The following is an 18723-nucleotide window of genomic DNA, read 5'->3' on the forward strand; positions in this document are numbered from 1 at the left end:
GAGTGAGTGTGGGTGAGTGCATAGATGTGTGCGTGTCGTCATTGTGGCGGCAAACGGATATAAAGTGTGTGTGTTTTTGTTGCTGGCCCATTTCTAAGCACTTGACTGCGTTACGCATTCGCTGCTATAATTATTATTGTCCTGCAGCCCAAGGACATTCCAATTGGAATTACACTTGTAGCGGCACATTTGAATTATATTTCGAAAATGTAAAATAATATTGTAAATCCTTGGTGGGCACAATTAACTTTCAGTGCAGCTTTGGCTTACCAACTTCGATGATATTGCGATATCCTTTGGAAATTCTTCTGAGAAAATTCTCGAAAATGTATGAGAAGTTTGCCATGAAATCCTTAGCTCACTTTCGCCCCAACTCGTTGGCCTATGATGATGATGATTTGAAATTCCATTTATATCTCGGCTGGCGGATATTGGGAAGAGATTACCCATCCAAAATGAAATGAATAACAGGCTGTGATTTTGGTTTTCATATAATACTTTCGCTTTTCATTTATTAGTTTTGCATTCTTCAATTTTCAGTTTTCTCGGGCAACAATAGCTTCTTTCTGCTCACCCGTTCTATGCTTAGTAATTCTTGCATTTATAGTTACATATATATATATATATAGAATTTGTATATATGTATATATAGTTTTTGCTTCTTTCTTGCATTTCCTGCTTTTCTTGCTTTTCATATGGCAACACAATAGTAACTTACAGTCGTAGCAAAGTGTTACCGAGTTGAGGAATTCAGAATTCAGAATTCCCAATAGCTTTTATACAAATAGTTAATGCTCTACACATAATCGGGGGGCCATTTAGTATGTTCCTTAGTTAACAAAGTTAGTTGCTTGCTTGTTGGCCCAAAGAAATAATTGCACAAAGTGTCGCTCGACAGCTGCGAATGTGGGAATTGAACGGATCTGATAAATATACATATATATATATTTGTATATATATGTGTGTGTGTATATATATGTTTAGGTATACTATATATTCGTGTATATTATACAAACTCAGTTGGTGCTAACTGCTAACTGCTAAATGCTATTCAGTAACTTAGGTCCTACATTAGCCATAATACTTGTCTTTACAGCACTTTACAACACTGTTTGTCTTCAAAAAAAAAACTCATTTACTTTATGTTATATTATATTATATATTATATATATATATAGATCGTTTCTGGTTTACGCATTAATTCGAATTTGATTTCTTCTTGGGCTGTTTGGTTAGCAACACGGCTAGTTAATCAATTAATTTTTTTTATTTTAGTTAATTCTAATGCTTGCCTGCTAGAGCTATTGTTTATTGTATACTCCATGACTGGTGACTAGATTTATAGATTCATAGATATATATATATATAGATGGCCGCCAACTGAGGATGGGATCATAAGTTTCAAAGCCAAGTATATAGACGCTTATAGATTGGTATTGGTTGCTATTGGTTGTGTGTGTGTGTGTGTGAGTACCTAAGGGTGTGTTAGTTATACATAGCCATCATATATAGAGTGGTGATTTTTGTTCAACTTCCTGGCTGCATTGCTTAGTAGTTCGTATTGGTTTCACTTTAGTTACTGCACTTTCTCTCGATCGTACATATACTCGTATAGTGGTGTATATATAAACAGGAAATCACAGAAATCGCAGCAGGATTTGCAATAACTTTGAAAGGATTTTGAAAGGATCATAGCATCATTTATGCGAAAGAAATATCCGGAAACTTGCAATCCCGAGCGATATCTGTAGATCCCCTGGCATAGTGGTATATATATCTATATATGTATACATATGTGTGTATATATATGACTTTATATAGATACCTTTAGTTTTGTGTGTATACTTATATGAATATTTACTTTTTGTTAATTTCTGTTGCCATTTGTTTATGTTTCGTCTCGAACTCTTCATTAATATTTCGTTAGTTTTGTTTGTTAGTTATTGTCCACCCATCCAGTTTACGGAAATTCTCTTATTTCACTTTGTTGTCGCACTTTTTTTTTCCTTTCTTTCTGTTGCTCTTTACATTGTTTATTTTTTTTTGCTAAATTGTTGTTGGTATCGGCATTTAACAAAGCAGGCAAATCACAAATGATTATGAAAATATACAAGTGTGTATGTATATAGAATGCATTGAATCGGAAATATTTAAATGAGTCCAGATTAAAGCAAAGCTTTTAAATCGACCAGATTTTCCGTACGACTAGAACATCTATTGAAAATTAGGTAATTGAAAATCCAGAGTCCTTGTTTATTAAATTAACTCACACACACAGCGATTTAAAAACTTTTAGGGCTTGCATAAAAAAAAAAAAAACGATGATGGACTCGTGCTTTTTGCGCTTTGCATAAATACATATAAATTGAAGACAAAAACCGATTTGAATTAAATTCCATTGAATTAACTGCTCATGCGGCGCCACCAGAATATGCAATACAATTTTTACTCAATTTTTCACCTACTATTTTTTGCTATTTTTCCTATTTTGCGCTAGTGTCTGTGTGTGTGTGTTAGCTTTTTGTTTAAATTGTTGTTAAATTTAACATTTGCGTTTGGCGCGACATTTACTCTATTGTTATACTCGCTCTACAAGCATTTGCATTTTTTTTGTTCCTGCTTTTGTTACCTAAATTTGTCCAGTTGTCGTATTATTAATAATAATGAAATAAATAATACAATTTGCTGCTGCTGCTGCTGTAGGAATATTGCAATTGCAAGCCAAACGAATCCTGAGTTCGTGTTGTAAACGTGAATATAAAAATTGAATGCGACATAAAAAATGCAAAATGCAAAATGTTTCGTTGCCAGCCTCAGTTGTTGATGTTTTTGTAACCAGTTGTTGTTGCTGTTGTTGTTGTCATTATAGTTGTAATTGCTGTAACATTATTTACCACACATAATAATAATAATAGTAGCAATAATTCCCATTCCCATCCGAGTTGTCAACGTATCAAAAGTCCCGTGTCGGGTGACCATCGATTCGCCCTATAGTACATATCCTTGTACATCGAGGGGCACGCATATTGATTCTGTTCCCAATTTCGTTGGCATGGCGGAGAAATGGGGAGAGAAATTTAGATACATGGGTATATGGTATTGTAAAGGTGTTGAACACACGGTTGCCGAACTCAAAACTTCAAATGCAAAAATATAAATGGTTAGTTTTGAAATCGTAACAATGTTTCACACTTAGCATGAATGAGGCCACAAAATCGGCTCACTTTGCATTACAAATAAATTAACACAAATAATACGGCCATAAAAAAGTAATCAGCGATAAAAGTTGTGCCCACACAACTGTCCCATTGGGGCATTAAAAATTAATGAAAAAAATAAAAAAAAAAAATCGAAAAAAAAGGAAAAAAATGTGCGTGTAAATACGAGTACTACGAGTATAATGTATAATGATGTGACCACAAATAAGAGCCATGCCCAGCCATGGTGGACAACCGTGTGGCCAGCTAATGGGTTAATTAAACCGATGCCACTCACCTTGTTTCGCTTAAAATCTATGTTCGTCCTTACGGTTCTATGGTGTAAACTTTGCACTGGTCGCGCATTATTACCTAGTGGAGCTTTTGGGGTACTCTCGGAGCCTTGCATCAGTCGTCGGAGTTGGTACAACTGCAATAATACCAAATAATCGCATATATATACTCGGATATTAATCATTTATATATATATATATAAGCACGTATTGATAATGGCTTAATATGCGGCTTTTAAGTGGTTCGCTTAGCTGACCAAATGAGCCACTAATTGCCGCTAAATTATGTGGCAAATTCCGCTGTGCAATGTGTCAAGTGCCCCATTGATAATACTGCTGATTAGAGAGTATAATTCTAATTCGCATATGTAAAATTTCATATTTATATTGTAAGTAAATAGATATTTCTAGTCAAGAAGCATATATTTCTCATCTTTTTTGTTGTAATATTTTTCCACAATTACAACTGCTGAAATAGTCTATGAAAATCTCATCTCACTTGTCATTCGCCGACTTGTTTACATTGCACTTATTGCATTTTGGGCTTTTTGCCAGTCCTATTTCATTGTTGACTCATTTACTTTGAGTATTTTTTTTTATTTTTGTTGCTGTTGTTGCTGTTGTTGTTGTGTGCGAACACTTTTGACCCCAGCGGCATGGCCATTACACATGTTTCATATGCATTTATGCAAATTGATTAAACTAACCAAATATTGTTTTTTAATTATGCACAGAGCGGAATATTGACCGCATTTCCACCGCGATCTGACCAAATGCCCAAATTGATGAGCATTTTTATAATTGCATTTATGCGATTTCATTGTACTTGCAATCAGCGACCAGTGAAAATGGACTGACTACTACAGTACAAAAAAATACAAAAATAAAAAATGGATATAAATAAAAATCGCATCGTATCGAATCGAACATACATAAATAAACCAGCAAACCAGCAAGTACAAGCCGCTCTAATTGCAATTGAAAAACACACACGAAATGCATTTAATTATTTGCGGTCCGCAAATGGAGGGACCACAACAGGCACAAAACTCACCTCCTGTTTGGTGATATAGATGGGCTTATTAACTATGATCCACACGGTGCTCTCCCAGCAGCCCGGATGCGTCGTCGAGCCCTCGTAGGTGATGTAGTGATCCGTGTTCGGCAGCAGCGACCTCACGGATATGTGCCTGATGGGCGTCGAGAATCCTGCAAAGGACATGTTACAGTTAGAGTTAGCGTTAGAGTGTGGGCATCAAAGTTACAGTGCTAAGTTCAAGGTGCTTGGTTCTGTTTATGCGCATATGGCACTGTTCTAATGAATAATTCAGGCCAGTTCAAAGTTCCCACTTGCCAGTTGCCAGTTCAAAGTTCCCAGTTCCCAGTGGCCAACATGAGCACTTCAACGTCAGCGCTCGGCTTTACTCATACAAATCATTTTGCCAGCCGGAAATGAAGCAACTCGCGGCTTGTAGCCCAAGTCGAATGCAATCCGTGGAAGGGAAAGCTTTCTTTCTCGAGTGGCAGTTCCACTTTTGGGCAGAGCTAGTGTAGTTTTACTTTCTGCGGGCATACTCTTACAACAAATCAGCTGATTGGCGAAAGTATCTCACGGATATTTTAGCTCGATTGAAAGCATAAACTTAAGTGAGTCTATCCTGAGCATTATCTAAACGTATTATTACCATGTTGTGCTATTGAAATGGTTCTACAATGTGGAAGAATATCATCATTTTTGCATAATTTTTGCTTAATATTTTCTAATTACTATGTTACACTAGCTTATGCTATTGAAATGCTTCGAATGGTTATCACTATCAATATGGTATGGAAATACTTCGAATTGTTATCACTATCAATCAATATGGTATTGAAATGGTTCTACATTGTGCAGGAATAACATAATTCTGATATTTTTTTTCAACTTGCAATATTTTGGAAAGAGTATCTGCATTTTAAGCACTTTAAACTTTATATAGCCGCCCTATCCTGCAGTTATTATGGTTCTTCTTGCTTTTGCTGTTGGCGAGTGGCCCGGCATATTTCTTGGTTCTCGACTTCTTTCTACTTGCGGTGCTCGGTTTCGCTCGGGCATTTTACGTTTTACAAATTAAGGCTGGTTGGTGCTGGTTGGGCCCCCATAAAGTTGTACGACCTGTAAAAAGGCTATTAAACTGGCCAAGAAAATGCCAACGAGACGTGCAATGGGCTTGCGGAAAGAAGAGGAGGTGAGGAGGGGGGGAAATTATTAAGTGTCGGTTTAGTGTAATTCGAGGTTTCATTTTCGTCACTTTGTGCCGGCCAGTCTCAATTTGCCACGCCCCCCTTCCCAGGCCCCCACCCCCCCCTTTTGATCCTTCGATTTTTTATGGTTCGCCTGGACATAATTATGGCCCAGCGAAGCAATGCTGCTGTTGTTGCAATGACATCATAAAAGCGGCGAAGCCAACGAAAAAGGCAACTTGCCACTTGCCACTTGCCACTTGCAACTTGCAGCGGCATTACGGTGTATGGCAATATTTCCGGTAGCATTTTGCGTAGACGGAAATGAAGGTTGGTCACTGGTTTGGGGATGAAATTTTAACACCCACCTCTATACAACACCTTGTTGAAGGTGCTCGTGATGATGCGCAGCTCGGGATTGGGCGTCTCGCCAATTTGCACCATCAGCGAGAGGCCAACGATGCCCTGCGACTTGTGCTGCGCCTCGGACATGTTGTGGTACAGCTCCTTGTTGAACCCATAGATTTGAATCTGCAGCAATCGAATTCAAAAACAAATAGTAAATGTGTAAAAGTGATTAATACAATATGTTCAAGAACGAACCTCGCCGGGAAAGCTGTAGCCCTGGATAAAGTGCTCGGAACCGCGCACATTCTCGGTGCCGTAGTGTATGTAGATCTCCTCGAACTGGTAGCGATAGGCCAGTGGGCCACCGGATATGTTCACGTGCTGCTTGGTGTCCTTGTCCACGCGGAAGACCAGCGACTGGCCCGTGTTGTGCAGTGTGCCGGAAACCTGCGGAATGCAAATGCCATATCCACGATATATCCAGGACATCCAGGACATCCCGAATATCGCGAACATTCCGCTCAAGTTAGGGGTGTCTTGCAAATATTGGGAAGGGGGATTGGGGGTTTGGGGTATTGGGGGTCACCTGGTGACCTCTACGCACCTTGTGCTTGTCGATGTGCAGGGGTCGCAGATATGGATCGAAGAGCAATTTGTCGGGCACCACATCGATGGGCGATTGGCGGCGCCCCTTGTTGCACATATTCCACTGCGGATTGATGAGGCCCCAGAAGCTTGGTCCTGCCAAAATAAGAAAAGGATGCAAATGGATGAATACATTGCAACAAAGTAAGTAACACAGTTTCGAATGAGATTTAATACTATGAGCGAAAGAATTTAAGCTAACTGAAGTAGCAACTATTTACTATGCATAAGTGATTAAGTTAACAATCAAAAAAAGATACGTTTTAAAGTTACCAGTTAGCTGGTAATCATAATCAAAGTGGCTTAAAGGCGTACTTCACCGCTGGAACATGGCTATATACATATGTATATATGTATGTATATATCATCGCTGCTGTTTCTGCTCCTATGCCATATATAGTACATACATATATAGGTTGGTGTTCTGTCAATCGAGCAAATGGAAAACGTGTCTTCGCCTCTTCGCCCAATGCAAACAGCAACAGCAACAAAAACAGCAACAGGAACAGAAAGAGATAGAGATAGAGCAACTGCAGCTGCAACATCGATGACAATTTCAAATGCCAAATGAAATTTCATAAGCCGCCCAACTGACCCCAGCGACCCCCCTTTTAAATGGCAATTAAATGCAACGTCTGGGGGGTCAGAGGCACCCTCACATGTTTTGGGTTTGAGTTTGGGTTTTTGGGTTTTGGGTTTTGGGTTTGGGTTTTTCGTCGCTTTCAAACTGCGATGTGATGGGCTGAAAACTGTCGAAAGTTTTCAAAACCATGCTACACCAAACAAGTGTGTGTGTGTGAGTGAGTGGGAGTGTGTGAGTGAGTGGGAGTGTGTGAGTGAGTGGGAGTGTGTGAGTGAGTGTGTGTGTTTGTGAGAGAGTGTGTGTGTGTGTATTTGCCATCTGAGTGGGGTGTGTGTGTGGTCAAAGGGGGGGTGCAGCTGTGGTTTGCTGGTCAAAATAAAAAAGGGGGGCAAGTGGAATTAGGTTTGTGTGCCTTATTCAAAATTTAATATCCTTCTTTCCAAGTTGCACAAAGAATTTCCAGCAATATGTGTTTGATTATAGTAGACTAAAGTTTATACTTTCTTTTATTTATTTAGTATCAAAGTATCAGCGGCATTTAACAAATGGTTGCTATAAAAAATATTTGCATTATTGTATTTGCATAATAAACAATTGATTTGAAGCACATTTTGTGCATATTTAATTTTCTGCAAGTGTGGCTCAATCATTTTCAGCCTTGCTGCTGAATCCCAAATCGTTTTTCAGCATTTTCAGAATGCGCATTCCGTTTTCTGCAATTTGCTCTCGATGGCTAACTGCTGTGTGTGTGTGAGCTGTGTGTGTGATGTGTGTGTGTGTTATATGTGTTTGAGCTGTGTGTGTGTGTGTGGTTGTTTTCCCCTGTATTTGTGTGGGTGCATTGATGACACGCGGCGGCAATAAATGCCAAAGTTTAAAAACTGCTCCGTGGTGATGCAGCTGACCCGGCCATTGTGTTTGGACCCACTCTCACTGCCACGCCCACTCCGTCCACAGCCGCCCCCTTTTGCCGCCCCGCAATTGTCGCTTTTGTGGCGGCTGTTCATTTTGTGTTTTGCATTCATTTGTTGCTGTTGCTGTTGCTATTGCCACTGTTGCAGTTGCATGTTGCTTGTTTCTACCATTTTTTTCTCTTTTTTGTTGCTAAAAGTGGGGAAAGAGGGGAAGAGTGCAGACAGAGACATGCAACAATTACAAGAGCAACAACGTGCCACACCCACATTGCTTGTCTGAGTTTTTGTTGCCAAACCATTTGAAATGTAATTAAATCAGCCACAGACTGCAAAAGTTTTTACCAATTTATTCATATGAAGATTCAAACATTTGGCCCATTCACAATGGAAATTGATTAAAGTGCGGCAAAAAAACAAAAGTTGGGGCCTGTTTGAATAGTTTTGCATTTTGAAATAGTTGCATGCATATTTGTGAATTTTTGTGTTATTGAAAAGCAGCAGAGCTTAAGACTACTTTTGAGCCACTTACCGGATATGCCATCGTATGTCCACCACTCCTCCCAGCTGGACAGGACCTCTGAAATGAAGGAAAGAAGGATAGTGAGTTGGAACCAATCAAATCGGGCGGCTTAAAGCTGAAAGGTAAGCAGCAAGGTGCCAAGGAGCTTAAAGTCTAGACACCTGGCAAATGCCCTTCGAATTCGCCTCCAAGGAGCAGTCAGCCAGGATACCGAGATCCCCAGATCTCCAGATCCCCGAATCCCTTTTGCATATGCAGCAGTGCAGCAATGGAGCAATGGAGCAGGAGTGCAGGATCTTGGGGGGATGCGGAATAACACACCATCCGCTGGCAGCAAAATCTCGGTTTTTCAATGCGCATAATTCGCTGCCAATGTAAACAGCGCATGAAATCAACTAATGTTGGAACTTGCTCCGATTTTGCCAGCCGTTATTTTGCCGTTATTTCACCCGCAGACTGAAAGTCACCGGCGAAGTCAGACAAAACAAACAGGCGGCTGCCTGCTTTCTGGGGGGTAAACGATGACTTTAGTTGCCAGCCATCGAGACGCCATCGGATCCTGGTCCTGGTTCCACTGTTCGTCCTGCTTATCCTGGCCTGCGTGTCGCATGAGTCAACGTCCAACTGGGCCACACACAAAAAAGCAGTCGTCTTTTGCCGGGTTACTGGGCATACTGGGGATGCTGGGGATGCTGGGGATGCTGGAGATGCTGGGGATGCTGAGAAGCTGGCTGACTGGTCCACTGGTTTAGTGGATTCGGGAGCAAGGGATGAGCATGACAACAGCGATGTCGCCAGGCAGTCTGGCGCCAATAAAGTTTACACTCAGTTGCCACATTTCGTTTATGGGCAAGTTCTGCTTCCGCTTTATCAAGCGACAGACAATTTTCGCTATTTTCTTTTCCATTTTTTTTTTTCTGCCAAAACCCACCCAAATAACCCCTCGCTCCCCCCCCCTTGGAGCAGTTTGAGCGTATTCAAAATTTATGCTATATGCGTCGTAACCGAGCTGTTTGGCAGGGTCGAAAGGGGGCGTGGTAGTAGCAGGGGGGCGGCAATAAAGCCCAAAGAAATTGCTGCAAGCCAAAGCGGAAGTTCAAAAGGGAGTCGCTGGAAGTGGAAGTGGAACTGGAACTGGGGAAACGTTGCCCGCTTCCTGTGCGCTGGCATCAGTGCGAATACCCTGGAGCCAGCAGCTGAGCAGATGGGGTTACTTCGACTGGAGCAAAGGAGCGAAGGAGCGAAGGAAGTGACTGCCCAGGGTCATCATAATTCCACCTCAATTGCTCAATTGGTTCACCCCATTAGTACTGTCCATTTATATTGATAACACTTAATATGGCATTTACTACGCTGCTTTAAGTTCTAATATTTGCTATGTTTGTAGTTGTAATAATTTATAATTATATATTTCAAGTTTTAAGTTCTAAAATTTGCTATCTTTGTAGTTATAATAATTTATAATTATATATTTCAAGTTTGAAGTTCTAGCATTTGCTATGTTTGTAGTTATAATAATTTATAATTATATAGTTCAAGTTTTAAGTTCTAGCATTTGCCATTTGCTATGTTTGTAGTTATAATAATTTATAATTATATAGTTCAAGTTTTAAGTTCTAATATCTGCTATATTTGTAGTTATAATAATTTATAATTATATATTTCAAGTTTGAAGTTCTAGCATTTGCCTTGTCTGTAGTTATAATAAGTTTTAATTATATATTTGTTCTCTGTTATATAGTTTGTTCTCTGAGTGATGTTAAGTTGTTAAGTTGTTCTAAAAGATCTGCCTCATCTTTGAGGTATCCCAAATGTGGCCACCACCACAGGACAGTGTATCCGCAATTTGCCAGCTGATCCTTGGGCATCTCGTGCCTTTGTCTCTGTTTGCTCCTGCTGAATTCCTTTTTTGGGGTCGTCGTGTTGCTTTTCTTGGCATAACAATGAACGTCCGTTTTTTGTGAGTCGCGACTCGGCGACGTCACTTCATTTTGTTTATTTGTTAGTTTGTTTGTCTCTTTGCTTGTCGCTTGCCGGCGATTTCTTCGTATTTTTTTTTTGTTTTTTTCCCTCTTATTTGTCCGGTTGTTTTTGTCTGCTTAGCGCTGTAAAGTATGCTATTGAATTGGCCCCGAAAATGGCGAGCGATAAATGCTTGCAAATAACATTAAGGATACCCGCACTTTGCAACCCAAAAGGATCTCAATTCACTTCCAGGATTCGTCAACTACGCAAATTCTCTTGAATACAATTTAGTCATTTGCTAAACTCTTTTATTTTATGTTGCAACCGCAACTTAATTTATAGCTAAAACCATTTTATTTCATCGCACCCCAAAAGTTTGGCTACACTGCAAAAATTTCCATGCCACTAGGAACAGATGTGATATTTATAAGAATTTTAAGTTTTTTAAACAAAGGAATGTAAAACTATCTGCGTCTCAAAATCTGCTAATAAAAGTGAAATATATCCAAAGAATTGCGAGGTTCTGGTAAATAGACTTGAGTTCCATTTTTTGTGTGCCAAAGACAGTCAGTCTGTCGCCACAATTGTGTGTGTGTGTGTTTGTGAGTGTGTGTGTTTGTGAGTGTGTGTGTGTGTGTGTGTGTGTGTGTGCTTGCGAGTGTGTGCCAATGGTTTATGGGTTCCTGTTGGCCATTCAAATGGAATCTGGCTTTCGGGTTATTGTCTCAATCGCATCCCCCCAAATACATATATACATATGTATGTACATATATATATCTCCATTTCTATCTGGCTATATTTATAACTATCTATTTGGGAGCACTAGGCATTTGCGCCAGTTCCAGCTGCTTTAGCTCGTATCTGAGGCTGTTTATCAATTCCGGCGGCCAGAAGTCGAAACACGTCTATACTCGTATGTTTATAGCCATAGTTGGGCTTATAAATAGTTCATGGATTTGCGGATTAGAGATGTCTGGCTGGTTGTTTTGGGTCTAAATTCAATGAGTTCAATTTGGTTTGGCTGACAGTTTTATTTAATGAGTGCTTGGCTTGGTTCACTTACTCAATTTAGCCTGGTTTATGTGCAGCAACTATTTAAAATGTATATATTTATAGAAACCTGTTGGCAGTGTTAAACTTTTGTGCCTGTGCATAAATCTTCTGTTGTCCAAGGAGTGCATAAAAATGTCTACAACTAACATGAATATTTGCATGACATTTGAATGTTATTCGTCATTTTCCTAAACACATTTTATTACTTTATCGCAGAGAATGGAGGTATTAATTGCCGTGTTTTCCTCCTTTCAACAGACTTGCTTATCAATAACCAGCGCGTTTAGATGACTAAATTAACTGGGATTTCCATTCGGCTTGTTTGCTAGCTGAAATCAGTAGGGGCGTCAAATCGGAATCAGAATTAGTATCTAAATCGGAATCAAAATCAGTATTTGAATCAGAATGAAGTGGTTGAAGTGAAAAGGGAGGTCGTGTGTCTGGGCCATTTAGGCATTGTTATTTGTTTGCTCGCCAGTTTGGTGTGCGTGAAAATGGCGTAAAGATGGAATGTTTGGCTATCAAAAAGCGGGAAAATGTCCTCGAAATGAGGTTCCACAGAGTTCCATAGAGTCACGCACAGCGTATCGTGCGTGGGTGCCATCAAAAGACCAACCAACATCCAACATACATACATAAACATACAACACGCCCCGTCCACAATTCAATGTCTAAATGAATTAAACCAGGCAAACACAAAGGCGTCTTAAGGCGAATGATCGCGGTGGTTTGGGGATAGACATAGCCCTTTTATGTGTAAATTATGGGTTCAATATATAATATTGACAGTGAATCAATAAAGGAAATGTCCTTAAAATTAATAGGCGACATTTTGATATTGAATTACTCGCTGTGTCATCGCTTTTAATTAAAATTTCTAGACAAGGGCGCGGAATGCGCACAAACTTACAAACTTACAACCTTACAATATATGTATTTATGTGTGTGTGTGTGTGTGTGCATATATCCTGGCATGTCCTGGCAGAATTTATTGCTTCCTGTTAAGCGCGCAGAGAAGCGCTGATTAGTATCTAAAGTTTATCAAACTGTCGCCTTGGCACTTTACCCCAAAAGATTGACGACTCGAACTCCAAAGCCCTCGAATTTTCTACATTCATTTGAGGTGTTACCCCAATTTCCCAATTTCCCAGCTTTCCGCACTTCATAAACTCTTTGGGGCGAGTTCATTTACTCGCAAATGTTCAATCAGATTTGGTTCTGGTTTTTTTTCGCTTAAATATTTAATTTGTTGCCCGCACTCGAGCTGAAAGCTCACACTGCATTTCAATGGAAATCGCATTAATACTGATTAGCTGCATAATGCATGGCTCCGAAACGGGCGAAAATAGTTCAACTGCAGATTTGCAGATTTAAATATATTATCAACCGAGTTGAGCGAATGCTGAACTAACATACATTTTGCATGCTTTTGAAAAAGTGTTCTCCAAACAGTTGTACTTCGAAACTTGTTGAAATGCATATTGAAAATTTACAAATTTACATTTAATCGCGAGGCAAATTAACCAGCAAACAGGGGACACAAACAATTTTCACACCCTTACATGATTTTTCTAAATAGTTGGCCAAAGTTTTTCCATTTTCCACTTGCTAGAAGGAAAACATTGTAGGAATTCCTCACTTCACTTCATTTCATTTCATTTCGTTTCGTTTGTTGTTTTTTTGTTTTGGCGAATTTTCATTTTGCGTTCTTGCAGTGAAATACTTTTGTTGGTTCTTGGCGCCAAAAATAAAATTCCCATTTCATCTTCTGGGGTAAATTAAAAAATGGGTCAGGAAAAACCAAAAAAAAAAAAAGAGAAGGAGGTGAAAATATCGAGGGGAATGCTGATGAACAAAGTGGAGGGAAATAAACGTTCAACTCACGCGATGAGTTAACAGCAAAAGTTGATGTTTGTGCTGTTTGTGCTGTTTGATTTGTTATTTTTTCGCATGCTGTGCAAATGCGTTTAAATGCTACCGAAAACGTTGATTGAAAAGCAATTTCATCCGGATAAGGATCTTCGGCTGAGCTTCGCAAAAAGTCATTAAATAAAATACTCGTACAACCGCAACGGTAACCGCCCTAAAAAGTATTTACATATAAATAACTTCTCCTTTAGTAGTTTCTGTTTGTTTCAATAATTCTTATTTCAGCTTAATGCAGTTTATTAAATCCTAATGTATTTTCCCCGAGTGCATTGAGGTAATTGCCAGCTAAGTAAGCCAAAGCTCATGTTCTGAAAAGGTTTTTTCTGGGGGGCAGAAGCAAATACAACGCTTGAAAACCATAATTTGGCTAAAAACCGTCTAGACATTTGCCGCTTGCCGCTTGCAACTAACCAACTATCTTAATTTGTTGGTGCCAACAAACTTTTACCCACCAACTGCCAACTGCCAACTACCAATTGCACCACCAACTTGCCCCAAAAAGCAGGCAAAACCACCTGGCGGCAAAAGTGGCTGAAAAGTAGTAGAAAAGAGAAGAAAGCGACGAAGAAGGCTCAAGAGGAAGTTGTGGCCGCTGCTGCTTGGCATATACAATTTCGATAATAAGCAACAGTACATTTTACCCTGCACCACGGCAAAGTGAAGTGGGCTGGAGTTGGAGTTGGAGCTGGAGGTCAAAGGTGAGCCGGTCACAGCCAAAAGGGGGGTGTGCTGGTGGTGGGGGGGGGGGGCTGTGTTGCAGACACACACGTGTGCAGCTTTCGGTGGCTAATGCGAGTCACGTCAACGCTGCATGCGAAATCGTTTTTTGAAAACTTTTTCCAGCTTGGCAACTTCAACTACGGATATCTGCGCTGTCTCAATTAGTGGCATTGGCCCTAAAAAAAAAAAGAAAACCCGAAAAGTACTTCACGTCTCTTCATTTAGTTGCGAGCAAAATGTTAGCACTCGCCAACCAAAAAAAAAAATGGTATTAAATAGATAGTTAGCACGTTGAACAATCACATCCCAAAATATATTTATTGTAAGTTATGTAAATTGTAAGCTAGCAAATATTCAAGTTAACAAGTTATCTTCTAGATAAGTTTAGAAATCTCTTTTTGGGCGCTATTGCCTTGAACGCTGCTGTGGCTCGAAGCAGCAGCACTTGCAGCAGATTGGGGCAGCCACTTAAAGTGGATCGCTGGTCAAACGAGGCGTATTGCCCTCCGGCTGACATATGTATTGGCGTCTATAATACGACAGACAAAAGCACAATCAGCTAAGCACTTCTTGGAAAAGCGAAAAAATGGAAATGGAATGAAAAGCTGAGTGGAGCTGATGGAGTACGGAAAATGCGAGAAAATGCGAGAAGGCTGGAAAATCGCTGGCTCTTGGCTGGTCATGTCAAAGTGATTTTTCACCTCAAGGGCAAATTTAACACAATAATTTGCACAATTTGTCAAAACAACCCTCCGGCTAAATGGTATCATAAACCACACACACACACCCACACACACGCACATTTATATACGTACACTATTGAGTCCTGCGAGTTTGAAAGTGTGTGTGTGTGTGTGAGTTTTGTGAGAGAGTTGATTGTCCTGCATGCATTTCTGCCATATAGTTCGCTTTTGTTACGCCCCACAAAATGTTTTCCGTTTTTTTCGTTTTCCTCGATTTTCTCGCTTTTCCTGGGCTTCCCGACTTTATTTTTTATGGCCTGCCTTCCATGGAAAGGCCTTTCGATTATTATCAGCGTGTTTCGGCCACATTCATATGATTAGTCGGCTTTTGCATTTAAACTGACCTGATTTGGTAAAAGCATTTTTTTTTGGCCATCTCATCGCTTGAAGTTGGAATAAATGGTATTTATTTGAAGTGTGCTTCACTCAAAGAGACTTCACTTCATGTTTATCTAAGCTAGTAACTTTAAGCTTATTAAATGCTATTTATTTTAATTACAAGTTTATTTCTTTTAACTGTACCTCTAAATATTAAATAATTTCTCTTAGTTCTTCTCGCTTACAAATTGTAAAATAAACTAGTTTTTCATTAGCATTTAAATCATTTACTGAAGAATAGAACCTTCTTTCGTGTCTCAATTTAACTTGACACGGTCAATATTTTCGCACTGCAAAGAGTATTTGGGTTTCGTTTTTTGTGAATACGGTTTGATATTTTCATATTTATGACTGGCAATGTTTTGTCGCCAATGCCCCGCTTTTCACACCCCTTTTCATTCGCCTCGCTCGTTTTTCAGTTTTGCACTTTGCAGTTTATGCAATTTCAGTTGCTGCCACTTTTGTTGTTCCTCTTGCTCTTGTTGCTGTTGTGGTTGTTGTTGTTGTTGTCTGACCGCACTGCCACTGTTGTTGTTTGGGTTTATTTTTATTTGCACTTGTTTATGCTGCAATTTTTATAACAAACGCCAGAGTGTCCTGTTCTGCACCCCGACCACCTGACAACCAGCCAAAAAAAAAGAAAATCGAAAAGGAAAAATAGCAAAGAATTAAGAGGCCTGTTCCAAAAACCGATCTGTCTGCGGTTTTTATTACTAATGCGCTGTTCAATGTGTAAAAACATTATGAATATAACATTTAAATTTAAATATATATACTTTATATATACATATATGTATATATTGTGCCCATCAACTGCAAAAAGCTGCAGTGCAAAATGACAATGAAAATTCGCCGGTCAGAAAATGCTGCAGAAAATGTGTGCCACATGCATGGAATGAAACCAGCTTGATGAACTCGGCTTCTGCTTTTTCCGGCCTTTCAATGGCAAATGGGTAAAATTGCGCAAAATTATTTAAAGTTGTTGATTTGCGGATGGCATTGAGTTCATCTATTAGTCCAACATTTTCAGTGTTTAGAACACTTTAGAAAAGAGTTAAGCTTAAAACGATCTGCGGCAAACAAAACGCTCATTTTCCAAATAAATTTTGTATCTTATGAGTAGAATGTACTTTCGAGTCCCTTTCCTTAAAAGCTACAGATACAGTGAAAGCGAGGGAAACCCTCTATTGTTTTAAGCTTGCGGCTTAGCTAATTGAGTGTTAATTTGTTTTCCCATTGCAACATGTGAGTGCCGCAGCACGCTGTTGCCCCAAATCTGCTTGCAGCGCATTTTTGTGCAAATATATTTATGCTTGTTGCCGTTTTTTGTGTGTGCAACGAAATGCATTAAACCAGCTGAAGTTGTCCGAGTACATCCTGCCACACACGTCCTTGTCTCGTTGCGTCGTTGTGCTGGTATATGTATACCCCTTTGTTCATGTGTCCATTTGTCCATGTGTCCAGACCTTGGCAGTGTTTTTCCCGCCTGCCCTTTGTGGCAGGACTTTCGTCCTTTCACTGCCACTGCCACTGCCACTGCCACTGCCCCATGCTGCACTCTCTGTTTGTGGCAAGTGTCGGTGCGTTTCAGTTCGGCTAGGAGTAACTGCATCTGTAAATGTATCTGTATATCTATCTGTATCTGTATATCTATCTGTATCTGTATATCTATCTGTATCTGTATATCTATCTGTAGCTGTATATCTATCTTTAGCTGTATATCTATCTTTAGCTGTATATTTATCTATATCTGTATCTGTATATCTATCTGTAGCTGTAGCTGTATCTGTATCTCTATCTGTATATGTATCTTTAAGTGTATCTGTGACTGCATCTGTGTGCGGCACTGCCAAAATCCTTTTAAACTTGCCTCGCATAACATTTTACATTCGATGACGTTTCCATTGCAAGATGCAACGTCAACAATAAAACCAGAAGCTGGCAAAATCAAATTTGTTGGTCAACAGAAAAGAAATCGAGGCAATGGAGTTAAGGAGTGAGTGAACCAGGATCCTGCCAAACCCGCACTGTGAGTCCTGTGAGTCCTGCGAGTCCTTTTGTTGGGCATATTTCACTTACCGGAACTGCAAAGCAGAACGATTGCTGAGCAAGCGATAAATCCTGCCGTGGAGCAGCAGAATGATGTGTGGTGTCCTGGCGACGGCATTTCTTTCTATGTGACTCTGACTGGGACTCTGTATCTGTATCTGTGGCTGTAGCTGTTTCTGTGGCTGGACTTTGGGCTTGCACTAGCTGGAACTGCAACTGGACTATTGCTCCTGGGAGTTCTGGGGATTTCTTTTTTTTTTTTTTTTTTTGGTGTTTGTGCTTGTGGGTGCCCCTGTTAAGCTTTTAGGCTGGTGGGTTGGATTGCGCACGAGTCTGCAGTTAGATCTGACACTTGGGTCTTGTTTCGGTCAGTTGCGGGTTCTCTTTCATCTTAATTTCCATCTTCATCGCTCCTGAATGACCCGCCCACCGCCGCCCGCCGCCTTTTTGCATATATGCAAATTTTAATTTCCGCTACTTTCTCCGATATGCACACAACTTGCTGGCTTCATTTCCGTCTTCTGTTTTCTCGTTTTGCTTCTTTTTTTTTTGGACCTATTTTTTTGCCGCGCTCTTTTTTTTTCACACTGCACACTCGAAAAAAAAAGCTGTTGTTTTTTCTTTGCTCTTCAATAGGCAAGAACGGAAGTAGGTTTGTGGATTTTTGAAATTAGCAATTTTCAATTTTCGCGCTTTTTCGAAAGAACTGCAGTCGCAGGGCCGACAGGACGCGTCCGTCTGTCTCTGAATGCGAATTGAAACTGAACGGCGCTGTCAGTGGCATCAGCGCCAAAGGATATGCAACGTGCTGCTCGGCAGGCGCGCAGCAGCAACAGCAGCAGCAGCAGCAACAGCAACAATAACAATAACAACGACGGCACAGCACACTACCAACAGCAGCAGCGCCGAAAGGATGTTCGTGGCAGGACGAAAAGGAACGAGCGAAGCCGAACGCCGCACGAAAGGCTGTCGCACGAAGCATTGACATTTGAAATACTGGGACGCAATCTTCTAATAAATGCTGGGAAATCGCCACAAATGGGAACAAACTAAGTGGGAAATAAGATATATTCAATATATTCAACTGATTAACAAATATATACAGTTAATTATATGGATGTGATCGGTTTGTTAATTGGTATCAGTTTAATGGTTTCTAATTT

General features: G+C 40.0%; 1 protein-coding gene across 1 annotated transcript; it reads right to left on the reverse strand.

Annotated features, from left to right (window-relative positions):
* Positions 1-490: 490 nt before the first annotated feature.
* LOC120456986 (carbonic anhydrase-related protein 10) lies at positions 491-18291 on the reverse strand. Its single transcript, XM_039644135.1, has 8 exons — positions 17591-18291; positions 8733-8780; positions 6666-6802; positions 6317-6508; positions 6082-6244; positions 4545-4699; positions 3496-3627; positions 491-3032 (listed from the first exon to the last, which is right to left on the reverse strand). Exons 1-8 carry the CDS (start codon positions 17676-17678, stop codon positions 2946-2948), a joined length of 1002 nt encoding a protein of 333 aa, XP_039500069.1. The 5' UTR covers positions 17679-18291; the 3' UTR covers positions 491-2945.
* Between the last annotated feature and the right edge of the window lie 432 nt (positions 18292-18723).

The sequence above is a fragment of the Drosophila santomea genome, chromosome X, assembly GCF_016746245.2.
Source record: "Drosophila santomea strain STO CAGO 1482 chromosome X, Prin_Dsan_1.1, whole genome shotgun sequence".
Lineage (NCBI taxonomy): Eukaryota > Metazoa > Arthropoda > Insecta > Diptera > Drosophilidae > Drosophila > Drosophila santomea.

Excerpts from the sequence above, each read along its gene's own strand:
- LOC120456986 (XM_039644135.1), bottom strand. The coding sequence starts at position 17,678 with ATGCCGTCGCCAGGACACCACACATCATTCTGCTGCTCCACGGCAGGA. Across the intron at positions 8,781-17,590 it reads CGTTCTGCTTTGCAGTTCCG|AGGTCCTGTCCAGCTGGGAG; the intron begins GTAAGTGAAATA and ends CCTTCATTTCAG. Across the intron at positions 3,033-3,495 it reads TAGATTTTAAGCGAAACAAG|AATCAATATGCGTGCCCCTC; the intron begins GTGAGTGGCATC and ends AATTGGGAACAG.